Below are 19,299 nucleotides of genomic sequence, written 5' to 3'. Positions count from 1 at the left end.
CTGCTAAATTACTCAGCTCATCCCTTAAAGAGACAGACAGACAGACAGACAGACAGACAGACAGACAGACGAGATTGACCAATTATCGGCAAATCCAATATATCGAGGGCCGATATTACCGATATTTCGGAAAGTGCTTGTACCGGAGTGATGCCTGCAGCTAGAGGCATCACCCCGGGACCAGCGTCCATAGCCGATGCAGCTAAGAAGCCGCTCGGCTGTCATTACAAGGAGCGGGAGGGGACGCCCCCCTCCCGCCACCTTCCGCAGCTCGCCCGGGTCTCCCATCCCACCGAGAGACCCGGGCAACCAGCTTGCACGGCCGCCGAAGACCCGATCAAAGCCGCATTCGGCTCTGATCGGGTCTCCATGCAAAAACCCGGAAGTGATGTCATGAGTGATATCACTTCCGGGTACTGTCTGGTGCTAGATTCAAAAAAGGAACAGCATTCAAAACAGCCAAACTTGGCATTTTGAATGCTTTTAAGTGCAGAGGAGGGGTTTGGGGTCTTTTAGACCCCCAGATCCCTCCACAAGAGTACCTGTAAAGTGAAAAAAAAAATGTTTTAAATGTACAAAAATATCGGCCAATATCGGCCAATATATCGGCCAATAATCACTGATAGATAGATAGATAGACAGATAGACAGACAGACAGACAGACAGACAGACAGACAGACAGACAGACAGACAGACAGACAGACAGACAGACAGACAGATAGATAGATAGATAGATAGATAGATAGATAGATAGATAGATAGATAGATAGATAGATAGATATTACCAAATAATATCATACATAACATACATGAAATATTTGGATATATTGCACATCCTTACCTTAGAGGTGGAGGTGATGTTCCAGACACAGTTGGCATTATTGGGGTAATTGTTCGGGAAGTTGGGGGATGTGATAACTCCCTGGGGGGCTGTCAGCACACCACCACAAGCTGAAAGAGAAAACATCTCATTATAACAGCTGTACATGTATTTGGCTCTATATTCAATTACCATCTACAAAGCTTTATAGATTGGTAAAGAATAATTACAAACAGGCTTTTATCAAAACATTATAACTGCAGTATAGTAAAAGCCTATAAAACAAGGAAGCTGCTGGATTGCAGGCACATTAGGGCTCATGCACACTGAAGCTCAAAAAAAAAAGCAGCTTTTGCCGGCATTTGAGCTTTTATATCTCTGTCTAAAGGCTTGAAGAAGCTTCGTGCTCTTTTGTGCGTTTTTTTTTTTTTTTTTTTTAGTTTCTTGGAGCTTTTTTGAGCATTAGCTTTTTTTTCACAAATTCTCCGCTCAGATCAGTTTTCTTTTTTTTGTGCATTTTCAAGCTTTTTCATGCTTTTTCACAGGTTTTCTGGGCACTTTTCTGCTCAAAAGTTCCTCTCAAAAATACGAGTTTGTTGGGGAGTTTTTTCTGCCTGTAAGAGCACATGCATATGCCCATAGTGTGCATGGACATATTGGCTAACATAAAGGGGAGTTTCCAGGCAGAGAACTTGAGAGCTCAAAGAAGCTCAAAAGCAGTTAGGAGCCGCTTCTTTGAGATGCAGTGTGCAAGAGCCCTTCAAGTACTATATCACATCTTGGTGGTTGCAGTAATGCCTTCCTAGTACTGTCAGGGCTCCCTAAAGTTCCTATGCAAAAAGTGGTTTTAAAAATGTCACCCCACCCCACTTGCATTTGCTCCTGATAAAGAATATCTACACACAATTTCGACTATTTATGATGACTGGGATCATTAGATTTTTTTTTTTTTAACAGAAAAGTTTTATTGATAAAAAACAACAACAAGTCAAATACAACCATCAAGGTACATTGTCCAAAAACAAACCAGTATAAACAGAAGTCGTGTGCACAAAAGTTGGTATTGTATGTAAGCGTCAGGAGCTAACACAGTATATCATATAAAAGTGTCAAAAGTGAGCAAAACCAAATAGTAGCCAAGTCCCAAATCCATGGATATTCGGGGTCCCCCAGGGAGGAGCAGGGCAAGGGGTTCCACAACAGTGTCCCCCCCCCCAGGGGAGTCCATAATAGCACATTGCCCAGAAAACAAAGTAGTAGATCAACATCCTCGCCACCAAGGTAAGCCCCACAAATCTAAATCTGCAGAGACCTGACCCCAAGCCACGGATCCCATATCTTGCCAAACTTTTGGGGGCATTGACGTCCCATATAGGTCAGTTTATATAACGGAAGAGCTGAGTCCACCAGCGCACGCCACTGGGCGACCGTGGGGGGAGAAGATCCCCTCCAGCTCCGAAAAAGAGCTTTCCTGGCATAAAAAGACAAATAAGACAATAACAGTTTCAAGTACTTAGCCTGCGTTACCAATCCACCCATGCCCAAAAGAAGTATCCTAGGGTCCAGGGGCACCCGTAGGGCTGATACCACACTCATCTCATCTACCACCTCCCTCCAGTACTCCTAAATTCTCGGACACTCCCATACAACATGGGGATCATTAGTATTTGGTTGGCACAAAAACCTGGCACCGTGCAGTTCTTACAAATAGTGCTTACACTTTCTGCGTTACTTGTATTAAATGTGTTATGTGTGGTGACCCTTAAGCCTTGTACACACTGCTAGTTTTTTTTTCGTCCAACCCAGCGGGCTGACCGAAAAAAACCTGACAGCTCAGGTTGGAGCAGCTGTACTAACAATCCAATGTTAGTACAGTGATCTTCCCTGCTGTTATTTTGTGTTCTGACAGGGGATTGCCACCCCTGCCAGAACATTCCGGTCAGCGCTCTCAGTCATTGGTTAAGAATGCTGATTGGGAGCCAGTCGGTAGACCTTATTCAGTCATGCCTCTTCGACAGACCAGCTGCAGTACACACAGGCCGAATGTCAGCGGGTTTCTATTGTTCATTCGACCTGTGTGTACAGAGCTTTGGTCAAAAATGTCTGATAACACTTTCACTTGGTGAGTATCACAGGATGGGGGTTCTTCTTCCAAGAGTACCTGTCATTTCTCCCTGAGTGGACAAAATGACAGATACTCTTAACAACTTGGCCACCGCCTGCCGCCTTTTTACTGCGGCAGGGCGGCTCGGCTGGAGTGCATGTGGTTTCGGCGGCGCGCAGGTGGCGCCGGAGCCGCACTCCCGCTGTGTTTAGATACAGCGGGAGGCAGGCCGTGGGAGGAGCGGCAGCGATTGCAGCTGCTCTCCCACGATCGTCCGGGAAACCGAGAGAAAACCCGCCTGCTTATGTAAACAAAGCAGACAGATCTTCTGTCACACAGGCAGGGACAGATCAGCAGTTTCAGATCTGTCTGTGCCTGTCACAAACGCCCCCCCCCCCCCCACACACACAGTCAGTAAGCACACAGGCATACATTTAACCCCTTTGATCACCCCCAGTATTTACCCCTTCTCTGCCAGTGTCATTTATACAGTAACAGTGCATATTATTTAGCACTGATTACTGTATTAGTGTCACTGGTCCCCAAAAAGTGTCAAAAATGTCAGTTAGGGGTCCGATCTGTCCACCGCAATGTCACAGTCCTGCTATAAAATCGCAGATCGCCGCCATTGCTAATAAAATAAATAAATAAAAAGTCCAAAAATCTATCCCGTAGTTTGTAAGCACTATAAGTTTTGCGCAAACCAATTAATATATGCTTTTTGGGATTTTTTTGAAAAAAATATGTAGTAGAATACAAATTTGCCTAAACTGATAAAAAAATTTAATTTTTAAAAAAAATTTATTGGAAATGTTTTATAGAAAGTAAAAAATATGGCCTTTTGTTCAAAATTGTCACTCTTTTTTTGTTTATAGCTCGAAATCTAAAAACCGCAGAGGTGATCAAATACCACCAAAAGAAAGCTCTATCTGTGGGAAAAAAAAGGATATCAATTGCATTTGGGTACAGTGTCGCACAACCGCGCGATTTTCCGTTAAAATAACGCAGTGCCGAATCGCAAGAAATGGCCTGGTCATTAAGGGGGTAAAACCTTCTGGTCCAGAAGTGGTTAAAATTGTTGTATTATTGCTAGGTTGCAATTTCTGATAAAAATATGATCCAGTAAGGGAAGAACAACTACGGTATATGATGTTGGTTCTTATCATTGTATTTTGAACAATATGCCAAACATGTAGCCATTCTGGTCATGATAAAACAAGTCGGCTGAGCAACTGCATTAAAGAAATTACTAAAGGCAAACATTTTTTTAGTTTTGGATAGAGTAGAGAGGGATAAGAACGTCTGTCTGTCAGGGTTTTTTTTTGCTGTCTGTGACCCCATTAGGAAGATTCAACCTATTTTTTCCAGGCCTGTTTTACCTTTTATTTTCACTTAGTGATCTTGTTGCTACCCTAGGTTCAGGGGAGGACTGGGAAGGGGGGCAGGGTGGCAATCACCCCCCGGGCTGCTCTGATGCCGGGTGAAAAGGCCACCCTCTGGGCTAGATTAATGTAGGGGCCAGACACTGTATACAGCTGCCGGTTGTCGCTACACAATGTATATATTTGCAGAGCTGCAGCGGAGCTGTATGAGTGTGCAGAGTCGCTCCTGCACCCGGCTGGCATAATACTAACATAGTCACTTCCCTGTCAGGCAGAGTGATCTCCACCCGACAGGAGCTTCCTAGGCCCCGTCTGGCTTGATGTCATGTATTTCTGTTAAACCTCCTTTGTTGCAATAAACATTAAATTATGTTACCACATTGCATCATGTTTGTCTTGCTTCATAACATCAATATCCATTATAAAACCAGGTGGGCATGGATGGTGAGCTGATTCGATGGTTCAACGGACCACTCGACTGGACTTGCCCCCCAGGCTTAAGGCTGCCAGCCCTCCCCTGCCTAGGTTGTAGGTGAAAATAAAGGTAAAACAGGTCTGGAAAAAAATAAATGCAGCCACCATATCTAAGGACCAATTCACTGCAAAACTATAACTTTCTTGTTTTTTTTTTTATTTTGGGTTAAAGTTTATGTAAAGCAATTTTTGTTTGGGATAGAATAGGGAAGGTAAATTGCTTTGCCAGCTCTTTATTGAGGTTTGCGCCCCTCATGTTAACATTTATCCCTCTATTTGTCATGGTGGCCACTGTCACTGGGACAGAAAGTAATGGGAAATCCAAAATGTTAACGTAGCTACCACAGCAAGAAGTGAGAACATATTCCCCACTGAGTATACTTTTTCCTAAGACAACTCTCTAGAAAGGGGATTATGTTAATTTTTGAGAGACTTCCTCTAATTTTTTGTGTGCCCAGAACAGGGAGTGAAAGACAATGTCCCAGTACATAGGCATCAAAAAATAACCCTATAGGTTTTTTAACCGTTCACTGCTCTATCCAAAAATGTTTTGGCCTCACATACACTTTAAAAAGTCAGCCCACCAAACTCTGATGTTTCAGTTTTTGGTGGAGGTTAGTGATGTAGGAAACATTGCCGAGCCTAATATTTCCTTACCAACTCAGTTTAAAAAATATATATATATATATATATATGTAAATATATATTTCCTTACCTTCGCTTGCCACCAAAACAGGTTTTGCTGGGGTGGCGGTTGTTGTGGTGGTGCTTGTAGTAGTGGGAGTGGTTCTAGTAGTTGTAATAGTTGATGTGCCAACATTTTTACTGGTAGTTGTAGTGGTGGGTCCTGTAGTTGTCGGTGTTGTTATGGTGGTAGTTGTAGGGGTGGTTCTTATAGTTGTCTGCGTTGTTATGGTGGTAGTAGTAGTAGTGGTCGTTGGTGTCGTTCTGGTGGTTGTTATGGTGGGAAGTGGAGTTGTGATTGTGGTCTGATCAGCAGAATCTTTAGAATCAGCTGTTGATGAAAAGCAAAAGACACATTACAGAAACAATTTGGACATTTCTATCTATCCAGAGATTTACACAGCTCTGTTACATAGCACAGCCCCATCTGGAAGGGACAGGGGCCTAATCATACTCTGGACTGTGAAGGGACAAGCAGAAGACTGATGAGTTAATCTCTCTATCACTCTGCTCTCTCTTCCTCTCAGCATACTCTATGCACTGCAACACACCAGACTGACTCCTTGTGCTGCTTCTTCCTGTTTGGATTTTGCTGTGCAGGGAATACAAGAGACTGTTGCCCACTCCAGTTCAGGTACTCACACGACTTGTATTTAGAAAAGGTACATTTAATGATGCTTGATAAATACAGAACTACATTAATTTGTGTCTTTTATATCTGCCTGGAGTCCACCCTAAAAAGAAAAGTATGAACCTGGAAATTTGCCAGTATGCATAGTACAATCTACAGATATATTTTACCAGTAGGGATGAGCTTGTGTTTAGTCCAAACTCAAAAAATAGCTTTCTTTGGTGGTCCACTGAGCTGGGGGCAAAAGTTTCTCCACCTTGGCTGCATGTATATGTTGCCCAAATTTGGTCAATGATGTCATGAGCTTCCTTGCCCCTATGTGTAGGTCAGCTGTAGGGAGAGGAATACCCCACCCACAGCTTATTGGCCCAGCAATGACAGCTAATTTCTGGGTTCCGACGAACTTGGTTTTGAACCGAATCCAAGCTTAAAGCTAAACTCATCACTAGTTACAATCTATGGGCAATGTAACCATTAAAAAATCCCTTTGGAGATGGGGCTAAAGCAACCTACAGGACTCCATAATATCCAATCAGATATAAACTTAAAGATGCCAGGCTAGTGCAGGATGATTTGTGATTGGAATGTCTCCTCTTCCTTATGTATGTTTTTAGCTTAATACATCAGGAAATGTTTTATGAACCTATACTTTTGTATATATATTGATAAGAGCTATAATCTTTTTAGGAATTAGAGAAGCACTTACACTTTGAGCATGCAGGGCAAAGTGACAATATAGTCTGTCTGTAAAGGGCATCTATGACCCCTATATATTTTCCTTACAGCTCCTGGCGTGTGGCACATGGCACTTCCAGAAATGGGTGATCATGTGATCAGAGCACGAGTTTAACAGCCAATGTCTTGGGCCGTGCAATGTCACATGACTGATGTCACCAGTTTCCAGGTCACCAACACAGGCAATCTCTGTACTCACTGCAAAACAGCAAATAGCTGCAGGGGGGGTATATGGTGGGTCAGTGGATGCCCTCTCCAAAGACACTTTTAACTTGTCCTGCATGGTGAAGGTTATGGTGTCTCTTTAAGTAGATGTGACCCTCGGTGGGCATAATGTGCCCTCTTAAGGATCTATTCAACACAATGTAGCCCACAGCTTTATTTGAGTGTTACATACGTGGTCTAAAGATAGGATTTGGGACTACATTTGGGCTATTTTTAGAGAAGGTTTAGGACCAGTATTTGGGTTAGGGCTGCAAATTTGGGGGAAATAGTTTGATGCGATAAAGTATTTTTAGCAAAGCATAAAATGACAAAGCCCCAGATAACAGTAAAAACAGGAATTTTAATCTTCTCTCTACTCTATCCAAAGGAGAAAAAAAAATGTTGGCTTAAAAAAAACACTTCATGCCTTGTCCTTGTCTCATGGGAACACCACATCAAATATGACCATATTGAAGCTGTGATTATTGTACCAAAACTGGGATAACAGAGAACTATGAAACTGGCTGTTGTAGGTAAAGATTTAAACTGATAAAAATCAGGTTATAGTTTACATAGTTAGTCTGGTTGAAAAAACACACAAGTCCATCTAGTTCAACCAATAAAAGGAAAAAAAAACTACAATCCTTCATACACAATCCCATACCCACAGGATTTTTTTTTTTTAGAAACATTTTATGTGAGAAAAAAGTTACTGTGATGACTAAACTTACCTGGCTCATATATGAGCCTGAATCCTGCCCTAGTGACAATGAAATCACTGGTAAAGATGATCTTCACAGTGTTCTGTGAAGCTGTAATGGGCGGTGGCAGCACCTGTCCACACAATTCTTGTCGGGAACCTCCAGCAAAGATCTGAAGCTTGTCAAAACTACACATGTTCCTGTAGACTTCTACGTCAAAATTTGTAAAGGTGATCTTAATCTGGAATGAAAAATATGCAAATGTCATATGTTACCAGATTGTCAACAGTGAAAAAAGTGAAAAAGTTAAAAACTAAAAAATTGATGGCGATACTACACAAGTAACAAGTGCAAAAAAAATGTGAGATTACAACGAAAAAACAAACCTACAACTTAAAAAATAAAGTACAATTTTGCCTGAGCAGCCCATCAAGTATCAAAATAAAAAAATAATTTCTACTTTGGCATAATTTCACAGATGACAAAATCTACAATTTCACTGCAACATCACTTTTAATAAAATCACTCCACTCATCTCTAAAAGATAGATAGGTTAGATAGATAGGTTAGATAGATAGATAGATAGATAGATAGATAGATAGATAGATAGATAGATAGATAGATAGATAGATAGATAGATAGATAGATAGATAGATAGATAGATAGATAGATAGATAGATAGATAGATAGATAGATAGATAGATAGATAGATAGATAGATAGATAGACAGATAGATAGATACAGTAAACCCCCCTCCATTGCGGGGGTTACGTTCCGGACCCAGCCGCGAAAAGTGGAAATCCGCGAAATAGAAAAACCCTATTAAAATGCATTGTAGGCATGTTTTTTTTACTGTCACTGTACGTGTAAAAGCATTTTAAGGTCTTTAAACACACTTCTAAAACAATAGAAACTCATTTAAACACATAAAAGATACTGAGAGACATAGCAAGAGCTATGGAAAACACAAAAATATTTCATTTGTAATGATTTATATAGTAAAATAACATTGCAAAAAAAAACGCAATATACCGGGACCGCAAAAACTGAACCGCGATGGAGCGGGGGTTTACTGTAGATAGATAGATAGATAGATAGATAGATAGATAGATAGATAGATAGATAGATAGATAGATCACTTATTACTCTATCTTCTTTTATAATATTCAAAAAATATTTGTATGCATTACATAATGCAAATTCTTACATTAGAAGTGGTGATGATGTTCCAGGAACAGTTGGCATTATTGGGGTAATTCTTCGGAAAGTTGGGTGAAGTGATAACTCCCTGTGGGGCTGTCAGCACACCACCACAAGCTGAAAGAGATACAAAACATCTCATTAATGTAGCTGTACGTGTATTTGGCTTTATAATTACCTTCCATCTGCATAACTTTATAGACTTGGTAAAGGTGGGGAGGGGGGGGGGCATCATTTGCACAGGTTTTTACCTTAAAGTGGATGAAAACCCCATTTATGAAATCTGACCTGGGCACATATATCTGTAGTGTTTATTTATCTCTTTTCTGAGCCCTAAGTCCCATGTGTTTCTGCTGCTCTGCTGCTCTGCTGCTCTGTTATCAGCATGATAACTTCTGACAAGTTCTCCGACGCATGCAATAATAGCAGCTGACAATTTGTGTCGGGGAAGGGACTTAGAGACAGATAAGCAAGCAGAGAGCTTGTCTATTCACAGTACAGTCCTGCAAGTTTCTTCGTTCCTCTGCCTATGTGGAGAGGGGGTGTGGCTTTTCTCCAATCAGCTCACACACAGTGTATGCCTAGACTCCCATCCAATCAGCTGTCTCAAAGTGTATGGCAAGAATCCACACCCACATGTGAATCAGGAAGAAACATTTCTAAAGGCAAAACAGTTTCTTTAGTTTTGGATAGAGTAGAGTGGGATTAGAACACCTGTCAGATTTTTATTGCTGTCTGTGTCCCGATTAGGGAGATTCACTCTCTCTATTTGTCCTGTTTACCATTATAATTGAAAGTGAAAGTAAAAGAAAACAGATAACACCAGTCCCCAAGGGATTCCCTTAATTTGCAGGGATTTCCTCTCACTTTCTGTTTTGGCTATGGGACAGGAAGTGAAGGGAAATCTCCCCAATGGGGCAATAGATGGGAAAAATAAACTAACAGGGATTATAACCCTCCTTTACGCTATCCAAAATGAAAAAAAAAAAATTTCCATAGTTCTACTTTAACTTTAAAAAGTTGTAAAGGCAGACGTTTTTTTTTTTTTTTTTATCTTAATGCATTCTATACATTAAGATACAAAAAAACCTTCTGTGTGCAGCAGCCCCCCTCAGCCCTACTAATAATAATCTGAGCATCCTCTCTATCCTGCGATGTTGCAGGAGTGTCTCAGCTGCCCAGGACTCCCCTCCCTTTTGGCTAAGACAGCAGCGCAGTGCGATTGGCTCCTGCTACTGCCAATCAAAGTCAGTCAGCCATTTAGGAATGAGAGGGGGTGGGGCCAGGTTGTGGCTCCATGTCTGAATGGACACAGAGACCTGTGACTCAGCTCGGGTGTCCCCACAGCAAGCTGCTTGCTGTGGGCGCGCTCAACAGGAGGGAGTGGCAAGGAGAGCCAAAGAGGGACCCGAGAAGAGGAGGATCTGGGCCACTCTGTGCAAAATTAACTGCATAGAGCAGGTAAGTATAACATGTTTGTTATATGTTTTTTTTTTTTTTTTTTCAATGAGCATTTACAATCACTTTAAACCATCCTCTAAGATTTACCTTGTGTCTCTGTTATCTCTCTCTTCTTCCTTTGCTTTAAGTTCTGTTGAAACGAATATACAATTGCATTAACAAAGCAGACAGGAGAAAGGAATGATATGATGTCATCCTTTTTTTTTCATATGTTCATACACGTTCCTGCAATATGACTTTTAACAGAATCTCTGTATAATAATCCTGTTTTCTATTCATGTTAGCACGATCAAAAAGATTTTTCATCCATTATGGTGCCTTGTACCTGCCCAATGTGATGGATATCTTTAATAGATCCTTGAATTCTGATGGGTTTGGATGGTTCCAGGAAAACAACAGAATAAGTAATTAAATGAATCTTGGCTAGTTAGTAGAGATTACAAACAACAGGGAGGACTGTTGAAACCCACAGTACAAAGAAAACGTTGTAGCCTTTTAAATAAGCTATTTAGACAATTCTTTGACTGATATTCTTTCACTTGTTAAATGTCATGGCATCCTGTGGGGGCTTCCTTCATCTTTTGACCAAACATTTATTTTTAAATATTTAGCCAAAACAGGAAAATTAAACATCATGAAGGGCACATCATTACATCATTTAAATCATGAATAATATAAGACATTAACAAAATACTATATGCTAACTCATCTCTTTAGTGTGGCCCTGTTGGTCAAAAACACTTCCAAGATAATAACAATTCAGGGCATGGACACCTTCAATTTAAAAAATATATCATTACACCATAATGTTCATTGTCAGGGAACAGACGCCAGATTTTATAAGTCCCACCCCCTGAACATTTATGACGATATTCAACAAAGACTTGTAGACATAAGACATTAACTGCCAGACTCGTAAACAATCTTTTGTACAAAAGATTGTTTCATTGGTAAAAATAGTTTTCTTTGCCAAAAATCATAAAATTAGGAATACTCATACAGTGCCAGATAATGGCAAGCTAAAGTTTACCATAAGATGGATAATTATACCTTTACAATGTTAGTTCACTTTTATAGAAAAAAATGTAAAGGTGAAATAACTCCAGACACCCTCTCACCACCCTGGTGTTACTTACATCTCGGTTGCCGAGCTGTCAGTCACTTCAGCAGTTCAGGGATTTGAAATCCTCACTCCGTGAAGCACTTCCAGGATGGACGTCCCAGCTAACGGTTCAGGAACCCAAGAGGTAAGTACAGCAAGGACCAGGGGGAGGGTGGGTGGAGAGGGTTTTTTAGTGTTAGTTTACCTTTACATTTTTTCTGTAAAGGTGAACTAACCACTTATATATAACTTTATAACATAACATTTTTTTAAATAAATCTTACCTCTGTAGATCGGTTCTACCTAGTGGTAACACAGATGGTAATAAAACCTGACAAAGCTTCTAACCTTTTCCTGCTTCTCTTTAGTCATAGTTTAAAGCTGTTGTATGGCCTGATCTGGGGTTCAAGTTGCTGATACAAGTTTGAATAATATCACACAGGAATACAGAAGAGTTCCAGTTAGATAACAAAAACCTGTAACCCGCAGCATGGGCAGAGATACAATTCTTTGGTTCTAAAACTAATCTTTTTAATTACCAAAAAGTGTTAAATACGCAGAAAGTATGACTGATTACTATGGGAAAGACACTAAATAAACCCAACTAACCATGTAAGTTAGATGTGTAATTAATAAAAGGGATAGGCTGGCAGACTTGCCTGTTGCCATTGAATTGACTTACTAAGACATAAGACTTCTAATTTCTACAGCTTTGTAGAAAGTGGAAAAAATAACTTCAATTAGCAAACATGGAAGTTAATTTTCACTGATTGTGTCACTCTCTAGCAAGTCAAATCAATGGCTGCCTCTGCTGTAGGCTACACAAGAAGCACATTGTAGCAACAACTGGTAGTAGCAATCTCATACATGTGCAGTATTGTGTGACCATGTGCATTGATTATCACATCATGGGCAGTCATTCATTTTTTTTGTTAAAGATCAACTTGTCTGTAAAAGAGTTATTACTGGAGATTGCAGTTATACACTGTTAAAACGTGCACATGTACATTATTGTTACTGTCTATACAAAAAAAAAAGGTTTGTGTAATCCTATAAATTAAAGATCTAAATGAGTTTTATAATTACCTGAGAAGGTAAGGCCAGGCACACGCAGCACATAGCCACAAGAAGCAGTAGGGTCTTCATTATCTCTAGGGTGATCTTGATCTGTAGATGCTCCTTTAGCAAGGTGTTTGTATGACTTGACACCTTGCATTGACTCTAGCCCCTGCTGCCTTATATATACCACTAGACAGTCCTGCTTGGCACCCCCCCCCCCATTATTCTCCCTCATTATTCTTTGATGCTGTGTGTATAAAGAAACCTGTTATACTACGCTAGCAGGTAGGTATTGCATTGATCTATTGTTTCAAACACAAATCCACCCCATTTTAGTGATTCTTGCTACATGACAGTCGATTTTAAACCTAAACAACATTATATCTGCATGCAAAATATCATAGGCCAAGTCTTCTGGATGAAGTTAAAACATTTTATTAAACAGGATAAAATATATCTTAAAATCAAATTTTAAAAAACATATGCATGTCTGAATAACAAGTGCATTAATTTGATATAAACTCGAATGTAAGGTGTACAGCCTTCTTGCGACTGTGTGCAAGTGGCCTAATGGAGGAAACATTGCATAAGGTATTTTAACATTTAGCTGGGGATCTTGTTTAGAAAAAGCATCAAGGTCCGTTTATGCTTCTCCATATACCATTAGACGCTTTTTCCACTGCATTAGTTTATGTATTTTATATGTACCTTTTCTTGTTAATTTCTATGCAAATTGAGGCAGAAACACTCAGAAAACACAAAAAAACTGGATGATACAAGTATTTTTGTGTGTTTTCTGTTCATTTCAGTGGGCCTTCCTAATGCACAAAAGTGCAGCATATCCCTTATTTTAAAAAATAAAACTGATCTGCACTACATACAGTAAATATGAACTAGCCACATACAAATACATTGGAATTTTAATTGAAAGGAATGTTTCATGTATGTGATATACTGAAGGAAAAATTAGAAGTATAACCATGCACTACATTGCAACCAAGCAGAGTACATCTTCCAGTGGTCTGACTTTAGTGGAGTAAATTCTGATTGGTTTTTGTTGGTTGCTGTATTTATTTAGCCATAGCGAAACTAAACCTTAAAAAAAAATTGCTTGTGGTAGAAATGTTTCCCCTTCTAGCATTTTTTTTTGTACACTGCCAGCAGCACATGCATAGTGCAGTGTACGCTCCCAGCCCATTCCCAGTATATGGGAGATGCCATAAACAGAGATGGGTGCTGGGATAATGTAACCCCAACATACTTGTACATTTCCAGTGTCCATTTGATGGCTAAAAAGAGAGGACGCCAGGCTGAAAGCAGTGGAGAAGATGGGCATGGTGGTGGATGGAATGGTGACAATGTTTACGAAGCAGTCAGCACTAGAAGGTAGAAAATTCAGAGGAAGGCCTGTTATAATGTACATTATTCTATACATACTTGCACATTATAGTAAGAGTTGCTGACCTTAGCCACTGTACAATTCAATTTTAAGAATAAGAATTTTTTTATACCACCACCAACAGGACTGAACAAAATGTTTTGTCTTCATGTTAATAAACTGGATTCTGTCCTTTGCATTCAATTTTAACAACAATGCCATGGACATGAAACACAAATTAGGTTTGACATCTTTTCTGGTAAAGACAGAAACAGAAACTACCATTAATACATAAAGAAGCCAGTAAAGTCACTTACCAGTGTAAAAAAAAATAGAAATACTTGTTTGATGTGTCTTTTCTATTTCTCCCTATTGCCTTATCCTGTCTTCTCTCTAGTATATTATTTATTTCACTTTATTTGCATCGGATTTCTATTCTATTGTAATCCTTATTCTATGAAAAAAGAAAAAAAACATAGCTTTTGGCTTTGGATACACTCAAAGTCTGGGAGTTCTTTTACATATACCTAATAATACAGGTATTTTAACCTGAATAAAACAACAAACCTTTGGCTCATGCTATATACCAAGGGTCTTCAAACTATGGCCCTCCAGTTGTTCAGGAACTATAATTCCCATCATGCCTAGTCATGTCTGTGAATGTCAGAGTTTTACAATGCCTCATGGGATGTGTAGTTCTGCAACAGCTGGAGGGCCGAAGTTTGAGGATCCCTGCTATATACTATTAGTATATGGAGAGTAGTCTATCCGCAAATGCCTATTTTCTGATCTCTGCCTTTAAATTGTATAATGCTTCAGTAATCTTTATTGCTTTTTTGATTTTATCATATTATTATTTTATCCTGGCTTACTGGGACCTCTAAAATTAATTAAACATTTTTTTTAGAAACCGCTAATCTAGAAAAAATAACTTGTACTACTAATGTCATATTTAGGCTATTGTCTGCCCTATCCAAGGTCCTCATTTAAAATCTTTAGCATGGTGCCATCCTACATCTTTTATCAAGGGTCCACATCCTTTTCGTAACTCTGGACAGTCACAACCTGATGAAATTCTTTGCAGGAGAACAGGAAACCTTTCCAATGCACCTCCCATAATGGGATACGTTGATACAGGAAGCAAACATTAGTTGCATAAAATAATTTGTAACCCACGAAGAAAAAGGACTTATGATCGGGGCAATTCAGTAGACACTGCAAAAATTCTCCAGCACTTGGTCCAACTTGTTGACAAAAAACAACAAATTATAAACTGTTTAGATGAAAATAACAGATGTCTTTGCTGCATACACTTGCAAAATGTATGTGAAGCTGTAGCTGTTTAACTATACTGTATATACAGTATAGTATCCCCATATAGTTTTGAGTTAGGTACCACAAAAAAAAATCAATCTGTAATCTATATGTTGGAAATAGTTTACAATGAGGTGATTAGCTTTGGATAGCTTAGAGTGCTGGAGAGTATTTTTACTGTCTAAATTAGCACTTCTCAACCTTTTTACCGCTGAGGAACCCGTGAATAAATTTTAAAGTCTTGGCTAAAAAATATTACATCTACAGTTCATGGTACCTATTTAGTAGGGTGTACAAAATTTTATATGAAGTAATAAATAATGTGTCATGCCTAAAGTACTACACACCTAGTGCAAACATTTTTTAGTTTCCAACATTTTTTATTGAAAAATATTTTACAAGAGAAAGATATAAATCACATTATAGGATAACATTGGGGTGATGCCAAGCCTAACATCTCAATAAACTTACAAATATAAAGATAAATAATATTACATATGGTAAGGAAATCAGGACCTACTGAAGTCCATGGTTGTGGTGAGCCTAACCACATACAGAAAGATAAAAAAAATCCTACTACCATGGTACTTGCCAAATTAAATGAGCCTAAGGTCAAGGTCATAACAGTAAACCACCAAGGCACAAGGTGACCTTCCACAGCTAAGTTTCAACAGGAGACATCTATACCATAGTCTGAATACACACGCCACAGTCTTGTGTGCTGACAAAATACATGGCTCCCAACTTCCTCCAGTTGGAGGGGATGACTTTGCAACCCAAAAGATAGGAGTCAACATCCCACAAATCAAAATGGGGATTTTTCCTTCCAGAAAAAAGGACAGACAGAAAAGGAGTAGCATAAAAGAAAGGAAAAAGAAGGATGTGCTAATTATCCTAACCCAGACCATTATCTAAACTAACTGAGCCTTGTTATCTCCTGATAGATATCGAATCCAGGGGCTCTAGGTTTTCTCAAACAACTTAAATTTGTTGTTTAGTATTGTGGATAACCATTCATTATTCATAATCCATCAAGTTTTAGCCTGTATTAAATCTATAGGTATCACAGCTGACCTGGCTAAGGCTATCTTTGCTGCCACAAAAATAAAAGATAATCCAAAATAGGGGTAGGGAAAATGGCGCTGCTCGAAATAGGATATGTAAATAATGGATAAAAGGATAAATTAGGTGATGATAAAAACTATTGTGTAGGATAAATTGATAGGCTAATAAAGGTATCTACACCTTAATGAGTAGAACACAATCGGGTAATTCAAATTCCTCAGTGCATTCAGTACAATAGTACAATAAATAGTATCAAATAAATGGTAAAAGTATTAAATATATACACCGAATGGTCACCAATCAATTAATAAATTAAAATAATTAATTAAAATCACATATAATAGTACAATGCATATATAATACAGTGATTAGTGACGTGACCTGGGCTATTTAAAAATCAACCCAGTAAAGTGACTGAGTGACATAAAGTGCAAAAATGGAAGGTGCCAAAAATGGCTTGTGGGAGGTGTAGTAAAGAATGGTGCATCAAATAATGTGACAACAACAAAGGGGATGAAGAAACAATATATCCAATTGTGGATAGTAAAGTGACTAGTGCAATAGTGTGGCACTGATAATAATCAGATAAAAAACAGGGAGATAAGTGCAAGTAAAAATAAGAAAAAGTGACGTGTGCATATATCTATTACATTACCGCTCAAAGTGTGGGTGATTTAATGCACGGTGAAATAAATAGTGCTTTAATAATCGAAATAAAGTCCATAAATGGGGGTGTTAAATCTTCATGCGGCAATCCCAAACAATCTTCGTCATATAAAGGAGGGTGCCCAAGATAACTCTAATGTAGATTGTACTCACCGGAGTGCCTAACCCCACGCAGGGGTTATATATTTTCTGTATCAAACAGTGTGGAGATGGCTGGTCCTATGATGCCTCAACGTTCCTGAGCCTTCGGAACCAAGAAGGGGGGAGGGGGGAGGGGGGATGGTAATCCTCGACCACCGGTATACTCCTAGGTTACATTCCAGCCATAGTATATGAGGAATAAACAAGGGAGGGGACACATAGTGTAATATTGCAACAAGTAGGATTTATTAAAATCTCTGGATTGGGTACTCACATACAAATAGTGGTAAACAGCATAAGTATAGGGAACGGTACGAATCAGCCAGATGCACAGAGCGCCGGAACGCAGTGCATTCCACGGGGAATCCGGATCAGGAAGTGACATAACTACGCTGTACGCGTTTTGTCATAGACATCCTCAGCAGCGTCGAAAACGCAGGACGCTGCTGAGGACGTCTATGATGAAACGCGTACAGCGTAGATATATGCACACGACACTATTGCACTAGTCACTTTACTATCCACAATTGGATATATTGTTTCTGCATCCCCTTTGTTGTTGTCACATTATTTGATTCCCCATTCTTTACTACACCTCCCACAAGCCATTTTTGGCACCTTCCATTTTTGCTCTTTATGTCACGCAGTCACTTTACTGGGTCGATTTTTAAATAGTCCAGGTCACGTCACTAATCACTTTATTATATATGCATTTTACTATTATATGTGATTTAATTATTTATTTATATTTATTCATTGATTGGTGACCATTCGTTGTATATATTTAATACTTTTACCTTTTATTTCATACTATTTAATGCACTATTGTACTGATGCACTTAGGCATTTGAATTACCCGATTGTGTTCTACTCATTAAGGTGTAGGTACCTTTATTAGCCTATAAATTTATCCTACACAATAGTTTTTATCATCACCTAATTTATCCTTTTATCCATTATTTACATATCCTATTTCGGCAGTGCCATTTTCCTTACCCCTATTTTGGATTCTATTTTTGGTATAGCCTTTGTCTATATTTAAGGGAGGCTGCAGCCTTTTCTTTCCCTTATATCCGTAGCGCGGGTCTTCCTTCATATATACAAAAATAAAAGAGATCAACCTGCATGCATGTCTCGGGGCATTCTCCACAGGGCAGCACAACAGTGCTTATATAGGAGACTTCTTAAGATTTATTTGATTGAGAAAATAAATTAAATTATTGAGGCTGATCAAAAAATGCACCTTTGGGGCATTGCCACCATATATGGAAAGCAGGTCCTCGCCTCCTGACCACAACCTCTGAAACAGAGCAGAAAAGCCCCTGAGACATATGCAGCGATCCTAGCTGGCACCATATACCATCTCAGGATTACTTTGCAATTGGCTTTGATTATAGAAGTATTAATAAGCGACCCAGATCCTGCTTGAGTCAGCTTGTACCAATCATCTAATTCCAAAGCTTCACTTTTATCCTTCTCCCATTGATGCATATAAAACTGTTTCACACTAATAGAAGTTAATATGGAATATATTTCTGATATATATAGCCCTTTAACTTATCATATTAGTTACACAAGTAGTCCATAGATGTCATTGTCACAATATCAGAGGAACACTTTAAGTAGTTTAGATAATGTGTTATATGGGCAAAGTGGAAACATTCAGCCTCTGGTAGTTGATACCAATAAAAAACTTGCTTTGACAAAGGCCCTTTATGATCACAGAAGTCTGCTATTCTCATAAACCCTTTCTTAAAGGCTCAGGGGGTAAGGCCCGGGGTGAAGGGCAAATCATTTTAACACTAACTTTTTGTGTATGCCAAAACTATTTTCACAAATAAAATATACTTGATAATAAATGAATAACAATTTTAATAATGAATACAAACATATAGTGAAAACTGTATGGTGGCCAGTGTAGGTGGGAAATCATTTCTCCATTGCTTACTGCTGAAGGACCACCTAGGAACCTGAAGGGGAAACCCATTTTAAAAAAGGCTGGTCTATATTAACATACTGTATGACATGTGACCACATCTGATCATATTACAATTTTTATAGATAAAATGACTTTTCTTTGGCTACATTTTAGATGATTATTATATACATACATACTTTGATTGGGTTTGTTTTGTCTTCTTAAATTGTATCTAACCATAGGGGAAAAACATCTTTCCT

General features: G+C 39.0%; 1 protein-coding gene across 1 annotated transcript in view; it reads right to left on the bottom strand.

Annotated features, from left to right (window-relative positions):
- The window catches only part of LOC309557847 (CUB domain-containing protein 2-like), a 58,670-nt gene extending 46,018 nt beyond the window's left edge, over positions 1 to 12,652 (bottom strand). Inside the window, exons 1-2 of the mRNA XM_082260629.1 lie at positions 12,585 to 12,652; positions 10,484 to 10,526 (exon numbers count right to left, since the gene is read on the bottom strand). Coding sequence (XP_082116755.1) covers positions 10,484 to 10,526; positions 12,585 to 12,644 — 103 coding nt within the window. The 5' untranslated portion in view covers positions 12,645 to 12,652. The remainder of the gene's footprint in view (positions 1 to 10,483; positions 10,527 to 12,584) is intronic.
- Between the last annotated feature and the right edge of the window lie 6,647 nt (positions 12,653 to 19,299).

This window comes from Pelophylax lessonae (genome assembly GCF_965119305.1).
Source record: "Pelophylax lessonae genome assembly, chromosome: 6".
In the NCBI taxonomy this organism is placed as follows: Eukaryota; Metazoa; Chordata; class Amphibia; order Anura; family Ranidae; genus Pelophylax; species Pelophylax lessonae.
This window is presented reverse-complemented; position numbering and strand designations above follow the sequence as displayed.